General features: G+C 48.0%; 1 protein-coding gene across 1 annotated transcript in view; it reads right to left on the reverse strand.

The window, feature by feature from the left end:
- Window positions 1-1,317: 1,317 nt before the first annotated feature.
- LOC109876951 (zinc fingers and homeoboxes protein 2) overlaps window positions 1,318-18,949 on the reverse strand; it is a 31,447-nt gene continuing 13,815 nt past the window's right edge. The window contains exons 2-3 of the mRNA XM_031821025.1: window positions 2,757-5,403; window positions 1,318-2,319 (exon numbers count right to left, since the gene is read on the reverse strand). Of these exons, the coding sequence (XP_031676885.1) occupies window positions 2,767-5,250 (2,484 nt within the window). The 5' untranslated portion in view covers window positions 5,251-5,403 and the 3' untranslated portion in view covers window positions 1,318-2,319; window positions 2,757-2,766. The remainder of the gene's footprint in view (window positions 2,320-2,756; window positions 5,404-18,949) is intronic.

The raw sequence follows: 18,949 nt of genomic DNA on the forward strand, positions 1-18,949 counted from the left end.
AGACCGGCTGGAGGAGGATTGTGGGTAAATGGGCAAGACACAAAATGTAAGCGCCTTTGAACGGGGTACGCTCTGGTTTGTTGCTGGGTTTTTCCACACACAAGTTTCCCGTGTGTATCAAGAATGATCCAGTCAACTTGACTGTGGGAAGCTTTGGAGTCCACGTGGATCAGCATCCCTGTGAAACGCTTTCAACACCTTGTAGTCCATGCTCTGAAGAGTTGAGGCTGTTCTGAGGGCAAAAGGGGATGCAACTCAATATTTGGTCTACCCAGTGTGCATTTCCCCTAGAGTTGATTGACATGCCCGCTTAATCTAATCAGCATAACACAAATCAGTCTGTTTTTGTTGTTGCATGGGCCAGTCCTCAATCCAGCACATCTACTGTGCAAGGTGGCAGAACTGCAGCTGTGTTTGTCAGACCAGGAGGAGACATCCTAAAAATCGTTTATCTCACAAATATCTTTAGTGTCCAAAAGGTTTGGGCTACAAACTAATACGACCAGTCTATGGAAAGATGACTCACAAACACAATGGTGTTCTCCATTTTGCTCTACGACCACAAGTGTCACGGTACCAGGCGGGAAAGGTTCCACAGTCAAATGCAACCCCCCCCCCCCCCCCCCGAGCTTACTTACACCTCCCAGAAATAGACCAGACACTTTAAAACATACTTCCTTTTGATTAGTATTTTATAATATATACAGGGGTCCTCATAACTAAATGATCCTCAGCATGACCATCTAAAAAACTATTCCATATGTTAGCTTTGTAGAAACCCAGCTCTGGGCCCTTAGGGTTGAGTATCTCTCTGAGTAGTGACCCAGCCCTGGGCCCTTAGGGTTGAGTATCTCTGAGTAGTAACCCTGGGCCCTTAGGAATGAGTATCTCTCTGAGTAGTAACCCAGCTCTGGGCCCTTAGGGTTGAGTATCTCTCTGAGTAGTAACCCAGCCCTGGGCCCTTAGGGTTGAGTATCTCTCTGAGTAGTGACCCAGCCCTGGGCCCTTAGGGTTGAGTATCTCTCTTGAGTAGTAACCCAGCCCTGGGCCCTTAGGGTTGAGTATCTCTCTGAGTAGTAACCCAGCCCTGGGCCCTTAGGGTTGAGTATCTCTGAGTAGTAACCCTGGGCCCTTAGGGTTGAGTATCTCTGAGTAGTAACCCAGCCCTGGGCCCTTAGGGTTGAGTATCTCTCTGAGTAGTAACCCAGCCCTGGGCCCTTAGGGTTGAGTATCTCTCTGAGTAGTAACCCAGCCCTGGGCCCTTAGGGTTGAGTATCTCTGAGTAGTGACCACTGCACAACGGACCAAGAGACATCCTTCAGTTGGTTGTGTTTTATTGAGTTACAGCAGACGGATAAATAAAAAAAAACAGGAAGCAAAGAGATTCTTGGTAGCAGTACAGTATTCCAGATACATGTGTGAACATGATTCACTAATAGAAGAAGCATGAAACTGAAGGAGCGAGCCATTGAAATGGAGCCTAACTACACCTAGGATATCTATGGATATCTAGAAAGCCAACACGAGAAAAGACCAGTCACTGATGCAACGGACGCTGCAATTCAAAAATTAGACTGAACTACAAAAAAACATGTACAGTGCATTTTCTTGTTTTCTAAAATGTCTTCATGTCCATTCTGTGGCTGACTGTCGTCTCAGGCAGCAGGAGCATTCAGCATGAGAGAGCGGGGAGAACTGTTATTGTAATGTAAGTATGTGATTCTTAGCCTGGGTAGCGGACCTGTTTGTGCCATCATTCCACTCCTTGTCATATGCCAAACATCTGGAACCCAGGCTAGGTGATTCTATGGTCTGGTAGAGAACCACTAGTCCCTTTAGTCCAAATGGATGAACTCACTGGTTATCAGATCAGAAGTGTTACTAGTCTATTCACTTGAAATAAGTGCCATCTATGACCAGCTGTCAGTCACTAAATGTTTTGTTAAAAAGAAAATAATTACCAACTGATGAATTGGTTTACAATTTCCATCGTAGTCATAAAAACCAAAAAAACATTCCTCTTTTAGGGGTTATTGACTCCTGTTAGAAATGTAAAAACCAGCAACCCTGAAAATGTTTACAAAGCTTTTGCAATACAGAAAAATATTTACAAGGGCCCTTTTGTTTATTTATTAAGTGTAATAATAATAATAATAATAATGATGCATCAAGTCCAACTTTGGCACTCAATGGTTTTGCCAGTCAGTGTTTGGCGTGGACTCTACTGTCCACTGTGCTGATGTCACAGGCCAGGTAGGAAATCATTGGTTCCAGATTCAACAATCTTGAGAATCTTCTGCCTGAGAAACTCAGTATCCTCTGAAACAAAGGAAAATGTCAAAACACAAGACTTGTTATACAGATGGCTGACTACACCCTTTGTTGTTAACCTATCATTCTGCAGTTAACATACCCATACAGCAGGCTATCAGAGGTGCTTTTCTGTTCACCAGGGGGAAAAATCCCCAGTGATAACCACATGTGTATAATCTCAATAGCCTCTTCCTGCCAAGATGTTTTTCTGAAGGCTAAATTACAGGCATCCCGTGTGGTTCAAAGCCACAGCTGCTAGATTGTTGCTAGCCATCGCTCTGTTAAAGGGAAAACCATCACTACATAACCAATTCCCCTTCATCTGGGACATCTTTTTTGACAGTTTACTTACAGGCATCAAGACGAGATAATTATGCATTTCAGTGTTAATGATCAAAGGAATTGTAAACTTGCAGGACAGTAGCTTATCATAGACTACTCACCATGCTCTTTTCATCCAGTCACCCGACCAGGTTGGTCTCCCATCAGCACCTCTGCTTCCGAGCCGATCTTCTGGTTCTCCAAAGCACCTTTAGTCTCGTCCCCTACAGCCATGGTCACCTTCACCCATCTGCTTCTGTCCACGTTGGCCTGTCCATGTTGGTCCCTGCCCCTGCTGATGTCTGTCATACTCTGGCCCAGCTTACTGGTAAACCACTGGACTATGTCCTGGTTGATGAGTTTCGACTGCAAAGGAAGCTTCTCTGCGTCCTCTGCCGAAAGCAGCGTGGTCTTGGCTTCTGTGAAGTGCTGCTGGAGAATGCTGCTTGGGGGTCGTTCGGTGATGCCTGACGAGCTCTGACCATTCTGTCCTGCTTTGCCGTTGACTTTGTGGAACTGGTCCATCCAGTCCATGGTTCCGTTCTTCAGGGAAGATCGGTTTTCCTTGAACCAGCGGACAATCTCTGTGCGAGACAAACCCGTCTGTCCCTCCAGCTGGCTGTACTCCTCTGGCGACGGCCACTGGGTCTGGGTGAACACCTCTTTGAGAAGCCCTAGTGATTTCCTGTCGATGGGCTCAGGACTGGTGGAAGTGGTGACGATGGGAAGAGGTGAGCACCGGACTTTGCTGTCCTGTTCGTAAACACTATTCAGTATCCCTCGTTGCTCCTCAAGGCTCTTCGGACACATGGAGTTTGCCAGGGCTTGCTCCAAGTTGTCCCGCAGTGCTCTGCGCTCTGAGAACCAGCAGTCGATCTCAGTCTTGGAGAGCCTTGTGTCCACAACGAGATTGTCAACGTCAATTTCAGTGGGGGAGCTGGTCCTCTGAAAACTCTCCTCTAGCATCTTGAGCTGCTCAGAGGATTTGCCTTTGAGCCTCTCCAGGAGAGGAAACTGGGTGGGGACAGCCTTTTTGGGCTGACTGTCTTTCAATGCCTGGGGCTCAATCTTAATCACCTGTGGCGCCACCTTGTGATTGAGGAGTCGTTGCTCACTGAACCACTTCTTGATTTCTCCTCTAGAGAGGCCGGTGGACTCAATGAGGCGGTACACTTCCTCCTCTTCAGGGAACTGGCACTGGGTGTAACTCGCTTTCAGTACAGCAATCTGGTCCGGGGTTTTATTGGAGTCTGAAGTGAAGCTGGGTTTAGGCGAAGCCACCAGTCTAGGTGTAGGTGCCTGAATCGTCTGGATTATGGAGGGACGTTTGATCTCTGAAGCGGCCACTACTGGAGCTACCAAGGGTCGCTTGACTGACTGTACGACCTGGTTTGCCATGGTTAGTGTGATGGGAGAACAACTGACAGCTGAGCCGTTCGCAACCGGCGTCAACACATAACTGGTCTGTCCCAGGAGGTTGAAGGGGACGGATTGAACTAGGGACTGTTGTCCTTTGGTGGACTGAGCCATCTGGGCGCCGCTCAGCACGGTGAAGGTGGTCTGTGGGACTGACTGGATGGTGCCGTTGAACATCTTCTTCCGAGCTTCTTCCACCTCTTCAGGGGACCAGCTGATGCCTTGCTTCAGTCTCTGGAGGGTGAACCACACCTTGATCTGTTCCTCGGGGTGCTTGGAGGCAACGGTAAGCCAGGACAGCTCCGCTTGGGTCGGGTACGGGAACTTGGTGAAGGATGTGATGAGTGTCATGTTACTGTCCAGTGAAGGGTTGTACTTGGAGGTGTTCAAAGGGACAGCGATTTTTGGTACTAAGTTGTAGTTAGGCGGGCGCTGAAGAGAAGGCATGATATGAGAGACGCCATCTTTTAGGGTTGCTTCTGGGATGATCACGGTCCCGGTCACATTCACGGCGGCGATCTGCTTTCTGGGGAGCTCGTGGTCGAGTCTGTCCGGTTGACTTTCTGTGAATAACCGTTTGTTGTCTGTTTTTGGCTTACTAATCTTCACCGTGGTGGATTTGCTCAGGGGGAAAGTGGCGAAGTCTTCTCCTGTCTGAATGCCGTTGGTTGAATCACAGACCACAGCGTTGCCTGCTCCTTCTATCGACTGCTCTAGGATGGTCTGATTGTTCAGCTTGATTCTCTTGAACTTGAAGTTGCTCTCCCCTGGATGACACCTCTCGTTGTGCTCTGTCAAGGTGTCAAACTTCTTTGTGTTGAAGTTGCACACAGCACACAGGTAGAGCGGGTTGAGAATGACATTGGGGTGATTGGAGTCCACGTGTTCCTTGAACTCATTCAGGTTCTGCGTAGAGAACGGACAGTACTTGCATTCATAGCCTCCCTGCTGCTTCCTCTGAGGCCTTGAATCCACCGCATTAGGTTTCTCAGGGGCCGGCGACTCCTGAAGTGAACCACTAGGCTCTGTCCCGGAGCTCCAGTCCTCTCCAGGAAGCATCTCTGTGGATCCATTCACCACTGTGCTTTTGTCCTTTGCCGATACCTCCATCTCACCTGGATCCTCTTGCCACATCATGTCATCACCTCGAAAAACAGCATCAGCTCTACAAGGGGTCGTGGTCTTCCTTCGGCTGGCCATGGCGTGCGTACGTCACCTGGGACTGTTAGACGGACGTTGTAGGGGAAACGAGGGGAGGTTTCTGTCTTGTGAAGAATATGCACTTGTTCCTGCTGACTGTTAATGTCAGCTCCAATGAGGGAATTCATGAGACTTCATCCCAGATCACCCAATCTGAGGGAGAGAGACAGAGAGAGGAGAAATTAAAGAAACAAGGACAATCCTGCAATAACCTGAAAACAGACCACATTAAAACCCCATACCGCTGGTTCAATAGTCAGCATCACTTTTCTTCCTGTTCTCTACTTAACATAAATGGCCATGGTAATAAGGCCTAACTCTGCAATGAAAATGTCCCTAAACCATTGTACATATTCAGAGTCATTGTTCTCTATCCCTCTGTCCCTTCTGTGACAAAACAAGCATTTCAAACTCAATGACGGTAGAAACCCTAAACTGCTTCCGATCCCGTCTCCCTAGTAGCGGATTACATATAAGTCTCCCTAGTAGCGGATTACATATAACAGTCTCCCTAGTAGCGGATTACATATGTCATCTCTCTGTTAAAGATGCAATATGTAACTGTCTCCCTAGTAGTAGATTACATGTCATCTCTCTGTTACAGCTGCAATATGTAACTGTCTCCCTAGTAGCAGATTACATATGTAACAGTCTCCCTAGTAGCAGATTACATATGTAACAGTCTCCCCAGTAGCGGATTACATATATAACAGTCTCCCCAGTAGCGGATTACATATATAACAGTCTCCCCAGTAGCGGATTACATATGTAACAGTCTCCCTAGTAGTGGATTACATATGTAACAGTCTCCCTAGTAGTGGATTACATATGTAACAGTCTCCCCAGTAGCGGATTACATATGTAACAGTCTCCCTAGTAGTGGATTACATATATAACAGTCTCCCTAGTAGTGGATTACATATGTCATCTCTCTGTTAGATGCAATATGTAACAGTCTCCCTAGTAGTGGATTACATATGTCATCTCTCTGTTAGATGCAATATGTAACTGTCTCCCTAGTAGCAGATTACATATGTCATCTCTCTGTTAGATGCAATGTGTAACTGCCTCCCTAGTAGCAGATTACATATGTCATCTCTCTGTTAGATGCAATGTGTAACTGTCTCCCTAGTAGCAGATTACATATGTCATCTCTCTGTTAGATGCCATATGTAACTGTATCCCTAGTAGTAGATTACATATGTCATCTCTGTGTTACAGCTGCAATATGTAACTGTCTCCCTAGTAGTGGATTACATATGTCATCTCTCTGTTAGATGCAATATGTAACTGTCTCCCTAGTAGTAGATTACATATGTCATCTCTCTGTTAAAGATGCAATGTCACTTTTATGGGCAACCCAACCAAATTAACACAGAAATGTGTGTTATAGATCTGTCACTCATTGAAAGCAAGTCTAAAGAAGCTGTAGATCTGTTCTGTGTGCACTGGTTTTTTAGTCTTTTACAGTTTTGTACACTAGTATCCAAGAGCTGAAAATACTTTCGTTTTAGTTATGGAAAAAAAAAATTTCACAGCAGTTTACATGGTACAATGATTCTCTACACTATACTTGCTTGTTTTGTCACAAACTGAAATTAAGCGAACTATTTGAAATTTAGCAACCAGGAAATAGTGTTTTTTCCACAAAGTGCATCTTTAGCTTTACTTTACTGACTTTATTGTCCCCATGGGGGGAAACTGTGTTGCAGTGTCATGTACACATTTAAAGTAGCATTTCAAATACAAAAGAAAATTGACAATACAACTTTCATAACAGTTACGTATCAATAAAGAAAGAAAACATTTTAAAAAAGACAAGATAGGAACATTAGCCTGCTGGCCATACGGAGTCGATAGGAACATTAGCCTGCTGGCCATATGGAGTCGATAGGAACATTAGCCTGCTGGCCATACGGAGTCGATAGGAACATTAGCCTGCTGGCCATACGGAGTCGATAGGAACATTAGCCTGCTGGCCATACGGAGTCGATAGGAACATTAACCTGCTGGCCATACGGAGTCGATAGGAACATTAGCCTGCTGGCCATACGGAGTCGATAGGAACATTAGCCTGCTGGCCATACGGAGTCGATAGGAACATTAGCCTGCTGGCCATACGGAGTCGATAGGAACATTAGCCTGCTGGCCATACGGAGTCGATAGGAACATTAGCCTGCTGGCCATACGGAGTCGATAGGAACATTAGCCTGCTGGCCATACGGAGTCGATAGGAACATTAGCCTGCTGGCCATACGGAGTCGATAGGAACATTAGCCTGCTGGCCATACGGAGTCGATAGGAACATTAGCCTGCTGGCCATACGGAGTCGATAGGAACATTAGCCTGCTGGCCATACGGAGTCGATAGGAACATTAGCCTGCTGGCCTTACGGAGTCGATAGGAACATTAACCTGCTGGCCATACGGAGCCGATAGGAACATTAGCCTGCTGGCCATACGGAGCCGATAGGAACATTAACCTGCTGGCCATACGGAGCCGATAGGAACATTAGCCTGCTGGCCATACGGAGCCGATAGGAACATTAGCCTGCTGGCCATACGGAGTCGATAGGAACATTAGCCTGCTGGCCATACGGAGTCGATAGGAACATTAGCCTGCTGGCCATACGGAGTCGATAGGAACATTAGCCTGCTGGCCTTACGGAGTCGATAGGAACATTAACCTGCTGGCCATACGGAGCCGATAGGAACATTAGCTTGCTGGCCATACGGAGCCGATAGGAACATTAACCTGCTGGCCATACGGAGCCGATAGGAACATTAGCCTGCTGGCCATACGGAGTCGATAGGAACATTAGCCTGCTGGCCATACGGAGTCGATAGGAACATTAGCCTGCTGGCCATACGGAGTCGATAGGAACATTAGCCTGCTGGCCATACGGAGTCGATAGGAACATTAGCCTGCTGGCCATACGGAGTCGATAGGAACATTAGCCTGCTGGCCATACGGAGTCGATAGGTACATTAGCCTGCTGGCCATACGGAGTCGATAGGAACATTAGCCTGCTGGCCATACGGAGTCGATAGGAACATTAGCCTGCTGGCCATACGGAGTCGATAGGAACATTAGCCTGCTGGCCATACGGAGTCGATAGGAACATTAGCCTGCTGGCCATACGGAGTCGATAGGAACATTAGCCTGCTGGCCATACGGAGTCGATAGGAACATTAGCCTGCTGGCCATACGGAGTCGATAGGAACATTTGCTTGCTGGCCTTATGGAGTCGATAGGAACATTCACCCGAGCTATTTAGGAGGGATATCACGTCTGGCACAAATGATTGTCTAGTTGTGTTTTTCCTGCTGAGGGGTGCCCTATACCTGCACCCAGAGGGGAGTAGTTCAAAGTCCAGGTACAGGGGGTGGCTTGGGTCTAAAATTATTTTGTGAGCCTTACAGAGGGACCTGACCTTAAAAGATCTCATCCAGGCCTCTCTGTTTGACTCCTAGTACCTTACAGAGGGCCCTGACCTTAAAAGATCTCATCCAGGCCTCTCTGTTTGACTCCTAGTACCTTGCTTGCTGTGTTGATAATCCTTCTCAACATATTTCTCTGGCTGACAGTGGCATTGCCAAACCAACAAACAATACCAAAAGTTCAAATACTCTCAAAAGATTTGTAAAACAGAGTCAGTATAGTACAGTCTACATTAAAGGCCTAGAGCCAGTAGTACATACACCCAAAGCCAAGACAGCTCCATGTTGGTGCAACACATACTGGAGCTAAATCTGACAACGCACCAAAACAGAATCGGCTCCAAGGTAACAGATGTGAAAAAACTTCAGAGAAGCCTTAAGGATGCAATATAATACAGTACATGGATTTCATTTCCCTGAGCATTTCTTTTTTCTATGAAGCGATAGGAGCTGATTCAAGAGAGCGTGAAAAAGAAGTAATTGATATTCTAGTTGCCTCATGCATTTACCAAATCACATTTCCATGAAACAAAACTGGAAGGGAGAACGTGTTTTTATATAACAAACATCATAGACTTCTGGTTCTGCAATAGAACACTTCTATAAGGGCCGATGTGTTCCGACATTCAGCAGTGACTGAGCTGATAGAATCTGATTCGACAGGAAGTGATGGTAGGAGGACTTTAATAGAAGAGTAGGCTTTGTGTGATGAATGGTGAATAATGTAGCTTTTGGCTCCAAAATGATACAAATATGTTTTCACAGTGGACTGCCTGACCTCGGATCAGTTATCACTTCTCTAAATCAGGAGAAAACGATCAAATATCACATTTCAGTAACTGCCGCTCTTCAAACTCTTCAAAGATCACTTTGCTGTGAAAAACCCATTTTTATTCACAACGGTGACTAAGACCCAGTGGTGCTCGGGATGAGAACCAACATGTTTCATTTCAGGAACAACTGTTACAGCCTCCTGTTTAGAACCCAGAACATCCATGTTCCATGCTGTTGGTCAGGGCTCTGGTAAGAGATGGTCTAAGTAGAACATGTTCCATGCTGTTGGTCAGGACTCTGGTAAGAGATGGTCTAAGTAGAACATCATGTTCCATGCTGTTGGTCTAGTGGTCAGGGCTCTGGTAAGAGATGGTCTAGGTAGAACATCCATGTTCCATGCTGTTGGTCTGGTGGTCAGGGCTCTGGTAAGAGATGGTCTAGGTAGAACATCCATGTTCCATGCTGTTGGTCTGGTGGTCAGGACTCTGGTAAGAGATGGTCTAGGTAGAACATCCATGTTCCATGCTGTTGGTCTGGTGGTCAGGGCTCTGGTAAGAGATGGTCTAGGTAGAACATCCATGTTCCATGCTGTTGGTCTGGTGGTCAGGACTCTGGTAAGAGATGGTCTAGGTAGAACATCCATGTTCCATGCTGTTGGTCTGGTGGTCAGGGCTCTGGTAAGAGATGGTCTAGGTAGAACATCCATGTTCCATGCTGTTGGTCTGGTGGTCAGGACTCTGGTAAGAGATGGTCTAGGTAGAACATCCATGTTCCATGCTGTTGGTCTGGTGGTCAGGGCTCTGGTAAGAGATGGTCTAGGTAGAACATCCATGTTCCATGCTGTTGGTCTGGTGGTCAGGACTCTGGTAAGAGATGGTCTAGGTAGAACATCCATGTTCCATGCTGTTGGTCTGGTGGTCAGGGCTCTGGTAAGAGATGGTCTAGGTAGAACATCCATGTTCCATGCTGTTGGTCTGGTGGTCAGGGCTCTGGTAAGAGATGGTCTAGGTAGAACATCATGTTCCATGCTGTTGGTCTGGTGGTCAGGGCACTGGTAAGAGATGGTCTAATTGGAACAGCGAAGACTAGATACATCAGCACTGGGAAGTGTTAAATACAAATGACTGCCGTCAAACTCAGTCACTCATTGGATCGTCACTTGGGGTATTCCCATAACCATCAGAAGAGGTGCATTGTTAAAACTCAGGCCAGCCTCATTTCCATAAGGTAGTTATGACAACCACCGTCCGGAAATGGACTTGCCCTCGATGCATTGCTGTTGATGCTACTGCTGCAGTGTATTAAAAACACACCTCGCAGGTATTCATTCATCTGGGAGGAGACATGGAGCCAGGAAGTCAGGCAGACTCAGGGGCCGTTGCTAAGAGCCAGTCCGTCTGTCGACCAGACCTGGGTTGTGTTCAGTAGGCTCCAAATGGAAGAAAGAGGACTGAAACCTCGACTTGAGAAACACTAATGGTCCGTTTCAAAATGTAGCAGACCGACGCTCTCCTCTCCATTCAGGACAGTGCTGCTGTGGCGTGTCAGGCTGGGCGTCTTATCCCTGTGCTGCTGTGGAGTGTCAGGCTGGGCGTCTTATCCCTGTGCTGCTGTGGAGTGTCAGGCTGGGCGTCTTATCCCTGTGCTGCTGTGGCGTGTCAGGCTGGGTGGAGAGGAGCACAGCCATACTGGAGCCAAATTAAACTTGCATGATGTTCCAGCCGACGCCTTGTCTCTCATATCATGTCCTCAGCTCACCGTCTCTGCTCTGGAGAGACCTACTCTGTCCACTCATATGCTCCCAGCCCGACTAACCCAGGCCAGCAGATACCAAAGTAACTCCCCCAATGGACACTGCTGTGGTGACTCGCTGCTGTATTCATGGGCTTTCATTATTTGCTTCCAACAGGAGAACATACATCATTCCTGACGATTTAGCTTGCCACAGACGTCAACATCAGTTACAGAACATGAAACATCCATAGGACGATGGATGACTCCCTCTCACCAGATCACTACCGTCATTCCATTTGACACAATAACAACCAAAGCTCAAGAGTTAATGACTTCACTCTGCTGTGTATCAACCTGCTATGTGTTCAGGAATAGCAGCAGGACAATGAATCCCTACAAGTGTGAAGCTGCTGAATCACAGACTGTGTGTCAAAGGACCTTTCTATCCGGCCAATCAGAGACAACACTATGACTCATGAGCCTATCACTACAGCCCTTCCATCACACCGTCACTACAGCCCTTCCATCACACCGTCACTACAGCCCTTCCATCACACCGTCACTACAGCCCTTCCATCACACCGTCACTACAGCCCTTCCATCACACCGTCACTACAGCCCTTCCACCACACCGTCACTACAGCCCTTCCACCACACCGTCACTACAGCCCTTCCACCACACCGTCACTACAGCCCTTCCACCACACCGTCACTACAGCCCTTCCATCACTACAGCCCTTCCATCACACCGTCACTACAGCCCTTCCATCCCTACAGCCCTTCCATCCCTACAGCCCTTCCATCACACCGTCACTACAGCCCTTCCACCACTACAGCCCTTCCACCACACCGTCACTACAGCCCTTCCACCACACCGTCACTACAGCCCTTCCACCACACCGTCACTACAGCCCTTCCGTCACTACAGCCCTTCCACCACACCGTCACTACAGCCCTTCCACCACACCGTCACTACAGCCCTTCCACCACACCGTCACTACAGCCCTTCCACCACACCGTCACTACAGCCCTTCCATCACTACAGCCCTTCCATCACTACAGCCCTTCCATCACACCGTCACTACAGCCCTCCTATCACTACAGCCCTTCCATCACACCATCACTACAGCCCTTCCATCACTACAGCCCTTCCATCACTACAGCCCTTCCATCACTACAGCCCTTCCATCACTACAGCCCTTCCATCACACCGTCACTACAGCCCTTCCATCACTACAGCCCTTCCATCACACCATCACTACAGCCCTTCCATCACACCATCACTACAGCCCTTCCATCACTACAGCCCTTCCATCACTACAGCCCTTCCATCACTACAGCCCTTCCATATCTACCATGACAACAAGACAGTTGGTAAATTATAAACAGACCGAAGAGCAGAATGGATCCACCTGCTGAGTACCGAGACACTTTCAGAGCAGCCTTCATCTGACGTGACAGAAACACACGTCATGGTGGGTGTGGGGAGGGGGACAAGGCACAGACTACTGTTGCTAGGATGATAGAGTGGACAGGAAGACAGTAGGCATTCCATCCAGACTGGCTCATTGTTCCATAGATCTGCTGTATTCAGTGAGGTGAAGCGTTTAGAACTTTGACCGCGACAGAAACACAACAAAATAGAGGTGACTTAATTCCCTATTCTACCAGACAGAGAACTGTGTCTGATCTAGACAATGCATTGCTATCCGAACTTTAATGTTTTGAAACATTGCGGCGTTCTGAACAGACCCACAGCTGCAGTGTTCTAGAGGAGGTTGATGTGATGATAGTAGAGAGCGAGAAGAGAAAAGCTGTGTGGGAGGAGACAGTGCTCTGCTAATACTGCATCCCCCAGTAGGGGGGATGAATTTGGGAACGTCACAGAATGAATTTAAATCTCATCAAATGGGCCCTGAAAAAACCCACTGTAGCTCTGCATTGAAACCGGCAATCTCTCTATCCCTGCTTTACTTACCATTCTATTTAGGGTATGAACACAGAATATTAATAAGTCAATTGGTTCAAGGAATGTTGAGTAGTGCACTGAAAGCTTGGTGCAGATTCTCTGCATTAGAAGTGTACAAATAACAGTGTTTAAAGCCCAATGTTAAAGCCTACCAGGCTACTACTGGACTGGAGCAAGTCTATCCTCTCCGGGGTGAGTCCAGTCAATCCCCCATCACATTGATTCTGATTTGGACAATGAAATAGTCCACACAGTTACTGGTTAGGGTCCCATTGGTGTCTTTAAATATAACAGTCAAAGTCTGGATGGGAGTCTGAACTGGTCTAGCAGCCAGGTTACCATGGAAACAGGCTAACAGCAGGGGGGTGGGGGGGGATTTATTCTCTCCACTTCACCAGAGACCAGAATGTTCCGCCTCAAAGTTGGTCGGGCCAAAAGTAGTAAGACACCACCCCTTTTGATGATACTGTAAACACATCAAGTTGGAGGGGGTCCACAAGACATATCCTTCTATTCAACTGGTGGGATCCAGGTAGGGGTCAATTGAATGGATACTTTGCCCAAGCGGAGCATTGAGTAGCCTGCATTACATAGTACTTTCCCACTGGTAAAGACCTAGTACCTCTACAACACAGAGCCTGGTATTCACAGTGAACACAGACAGCATGAGGTGGTAAGTATTTGGTTTAGAACAGGAATCCTGATATTAATACCAAGCTGAGGGACACATGAAGACTTCCAGTCAATAAATATTTTGACAGTTATCAAACCATGTCCCTGCTTTCACAATGCAGTCTAACCATGAGAATGACCCTGCTTCCACAATGCAGTCTAACCCTGAGAATGACCATGCAGTCTAACGCTGAGAATGACCATGCAGTCTAACCCTGAGAATGACCATGCTTTCACAATGCAGTCTAACCCTGAGAATGTCCCTGCTTTCCCAATGCAGTCTAACCCTGAGGATGACCATGCAGTCTAACCCTGAGAATGACCCTGCTTTCACAATGCAGTCTAACCCTGAGAATGACCCTGCTTTCACAATGCAGTCTAACCCTGAGAATGACCATGCTTTCACAATGCAGTCTAACCCTGAGAATGACCATGCTTTCACAATGCAGTCTAACCCTGAGAATGACCATGCAGTCTAACCCTGAGAATGACCATGCTTTCACAATGCAGTCTAACCCTGAGAATGACCATGCAGTCTAACCCTGAGAATGACCATGCTTTCACAATGCAGTCTAACCCTGAGAATGACCCTGCTTTCACAATGCAGTCTAACCCTGAGAATGACCATGCTTTCACAATGCAGTCTAACCCTGAGAATGACCCTGCTTTCACAATGCAGTCTAACCCTGAGAATGACCATGCATTTACAATGCAGTCTAACCCTGAGAATGACCATGCAGTCTAACCCTGAGAATGACCATGCTTTCACAATGCAGTCTAACCCTGAGAATGACCATGCATTTACAATGCAGTCTAACCCCGAGAATGACCCTGCAGTCTAACCCCGAGAATGACCCTGCAGTCTAACCCCGAGAATGACCCTGCAGTCTAACCCCGAGAATGACCCTGCAGTCTAACCCCGAGAATGACCCTGCAGTCTAACCCCGAGAATGACCCTGCAGTCTAACCCCGAGAATGACCCTGCAGTCTAACCCCGAGAATGACCCTGCAGTCTAACCCCGAGAATGACCCTGCAGTCTAACCCCGAGAATGACCCTGCAGTCTAACCCCGAGAATGACCCTGCAGTCTAACCCCGAGAATGACCCTGCAGTCTAACCCCGAGAATGACCCTGCAGTCTAACCCCGAGAATGACCCTGCAGTCTAACCCCGAGAATGACCCTGCAGTCTAACCCCGAGAATGACCCTGCAGTCTGACCCTGCAGTCTAACCCTGAGAATGACCCTGCAGTCTAACCCTGAGAATGACCCTGCAGTCTAACCCTGAGAATGACCCTGCAGTCTAACCCTGAGAATGACCCTGCAGTCTAACCCTGAGAATGACCCTGCAGTCTAACCCTGAGAATGACCCTGCAGTCTAACCCTGAGAATGACCCTGCAGTCTAACCCTGAGAATGACCCTGCAGTCTAACCCTGAGAATGACCCTGCAGTCTAACCCTGAGAATGACCCTGCAGTCTAACCCTGAGAATGACCCTGCAGTCTAACCCTGAGAATGACCCTGCAGTCTAACCCTGAGAATGACCCTGCAGTCTAACCCTGAGAATGACCCTGCAGTCTAACCCTGAGAATGACCCTGCAGTCTAACCCTGAGAATGACCATGCAGTCTAACCCTGAGAATGACCATGCAGTCTAACCCTGAGAATGACCCTGCAGTCTAACCCTGAGAATGACCCTGGAGTCTAACCCTGAGAATGACCCTGCAGTCTAACCCTGAGAATGACCACGCAGTCTAACCCTGAGAATGACCACGCAGTCTAACCCTGAGAATGACCACGCAGTCTAACCCTGAGAATGACCACGCAGTCTAACCCTGAGAATGACCACGCAGTCTAACCCTGAGAATGACCACGCAGTCTAACCCTGAGAATGACCCTGCAGTCTAACCCTGAGAATGACCATGCAGTCTAACCCTGAGAATGACCATGCAGTCTAACCCTGAGAATGACCATGCAGTCTAACCCTGAGAATGACCCTGCAGTCTAACCCTGAGAATGACCCTGCAGTCTAACCCTGAGAATGACCCTGCAGTCTAACCCTGAGAATGACCATGCAGTCTAACCCTGAGAATGACCCTGCAGTCTAACCCTGAGAATGACCCTGCAGTCTAACCCTGAGAATGACCATGCTTTCACAATGCAGTCTAACCCTGAGAATGTCCCTGCTTTCCCAATGCAGTCTAACCCTGAGGATGACCATGCAGTCTAACCCTGAGAATGACCCTGCTTTCACAATGCAGTCTAACCCTGAGAATGACCCTGCTTTCACAATGCAGTCTAACCCTGAGAATGACCATGCTTTCACAATGCAGTCTAACCCTGAGAATGACCATGCTTTCACAATGCAGTCTAACCCTGAGAATGACCATGCAGTCTAACCCTGAGAATGACCATGCTTTCACAATGCAGTCTAACCCTGAGAATGACCATGCAGTCTAACCCTGAGAATGACCATGCTTTCACAATGCAGTCTAACCCTGAGAATGACCCTGCTTTCACAATGCAGTCTAACCCTGAGAATGACCATGCTTTCACAATGCAGTCTAACCCTGAGAATGACCCTGCTTTCACAATGCAGTCTAACCCTGAGAATGACCATGCATTTACAATGCAGTCTAACCCTGAGAATGACCATGCAGTCTAACCCTGAGAATGACCATGCTTTCACAATGCAGTCTAACCCTGAGAATGACCATGCATTTACAATGCAGTCTAACCCCGAGAATGACCCTGCAGTCTAACCCCGAGAATGACCCTGCAGTCTAACCCCGAGAATGACCCTGCAGTCTAACCCCGAGAATGACCCTGCAGTCTAACCCCGAGAATGACCCTGCAGTCTAACCCCGAGAATGACCCTGCAGTCTAACCCCGAGAATGACCCTGCAGTCTAACCCCGAGAATGACCCTGCAGTCTAACCCCGAGAATGACCCTGCAGTCTAACCCCGAGAATGACCCTGCAGTCTAACCCCGAGAATGACCCTGCAGTCTAACCCCGAGAATGACCCTGCAGTCTAACCCCGAGAATGACCCTGCAGTCTAACCCCGAGAATGACCCTGCAGTCTAACCCCGAGAATGACCCTGCAGTCTAACCCCGAGAATGACCCTGCAGTCTAACCCCGAGAATGACCCTGCAGTCTAACCCCGAGAATGACCCTGCAGTCTAACCCCGAGAATGACCCTGCAGTCTAACCCCGAGAATGACCCTGCAGTCTAACCCTGAGAATGACCCTGCAGTCTAACCCTGAGAATGACCCTGCAGTCTAACCCTGAGAATGACCCTGCAGTCTAACCCTGAGAATGACCCTGCAGTCTAACCCTGAGAATGACCCTGCAGTCTAACCCTGAGAATGACCCTGCAGTCTAACCCTGAGAATGACCCTGCAGTCTAACCCTGAGAATGACCCTGCAGTCTAACCCTGAGAATGACCCTGCAGTCTAACCCTGAGAATGACCCTGCAGTCTAACCCTGAGAATGACCCTGCAGTCTAACCCTGAGAATGACCCTGCAGTCTAACCCTGAGAATGACCCTGCAGTCTAACCCTGAGAATGACCCTGCAGTCTAACCCTGAGAATGACCCTGCAGTCTAACCCTGAGAATGACCCTGCAGTCTAACCCTGAGAATGACCCTGCAGTCTAACCCTGAGAATGACCCTGCAGTCTAACCCTGAGAATGACCATGCAGTCTAACCCTGAGAATGACCATGCAGTCTAACCCTGAGAATGACCCTGCAGTCTAACCCTGAGAATGACCCTGGAGTCTAACCCTGAGAATGACCCTGGAGTCTAACCCTGAGAATGACCCTGGAGTCTAACCCTGAGAATGACCCTGCAGTCTAACCCTGAGAATGACCACGCAGTCTAACCCTGAGAATGACCACGCAGTCTAACCCTGAGAATGACCACGCAGTCTAACCCTGAGAATGACCACGCAGTCTAACCCTGAGAATGACCACGCAGTCTAACCCTGAGAATGACCCTGCAGTCTAACCCTGAGAATGACCATGCAGTCTAACCCTGAGAATGACCATGCAGTCTAACCCTGAGAATGACCATGCAGTCTAACCCTGAGAATGACCCTGCAGTCTAACCCTGAGAATGACCCTGCAGTCTAACCCTGAGAATGACCCTGCAGTCTAACCCTGAGAATGACCATGCAGTCTAACCCTGAGAATGACCCTGCAGTCTAACCCTGAGAATGACCCTGCAGTCTAACCCTGAGAATGACCCTGCTTTCACAATGCAGTCTAACCCTGAGAATGACCCTGCTTTCACAATGCAGTCTAACCCTGAGAATGACCCTGCTTTCACAATGCAGTCTAACCCTGAGAATGACCCTGCTTTCACAATGCAGTGTAACCCTGAGAATGACCATGCTTTCACAATGCAGTCTAACCCTGAGAATGACCATGCTTTCACAATGCAGTCTAACCCTGAGAATGACCATGCTTTCACAATGCAGTCTAACCCTGAGAATGACCATGCTTTCAATATGCAGTCTAACCCTGAGAATGACCATGCTTTCACAATGCAGTCTAACCCTGAGAATGACCCTGCTTTCACAATGCAGTCTAACCCTGAGAATGACCCTGCTTTCACAATGCAGTCCAACCCTGAGAATGACCATGCTTTCACAATGCAGTCTAACCCTGAGAATGACCATGCATTTACAATGCAGTCTAACCCGGAGAATGACCATGCAGTCTAACCCTGAGAATGACCCTGCTTTCACAATGCAGTCTAACCCTGAGAATGACCCTGCTTTCACAATGCAGTCTAACCCTGAGAATGACCCTGCTTTCACAATGCAGTCTAACCCTGAGAATGACCCTGCTTTCACAATGCAGTCTAACCCTGAGAATGTCCCTGCTTTCACAATGCAGTCTAACCCTGAGAATGACCATGCAGTCTAACCCTGAGAATGACCCTGCTTTCACAATGCAGTCTAACCCTGAGGATGACCATGCAGTCTAACCCTGAGAATGACCATGCTTTCACAATGCAGTCTAACCCTGAGAATGACCCTGCTTTCACAATGCAGTCTAACCCTGAGAATGACCATGCAGTCTAACCCTGAGAATGACCATGCAT

The sequence above is a fragment of the Oncorhynchus kisutch genome, unplaced genomic scaffold (genome assembly GCF_002021735.2).
Source record: "Oncorhynchus kisutch isolate 150728-3 unplaced genomic scaffold, Okis_V2 scaffold3813, whole genome shotgun sequence".
NCBI lineage: Eukaryota > Metazoa > Chordata > Actinopteri > Salmoniformes > Salmonidae > Oncorhynchus > Oncorhynchus kisutch.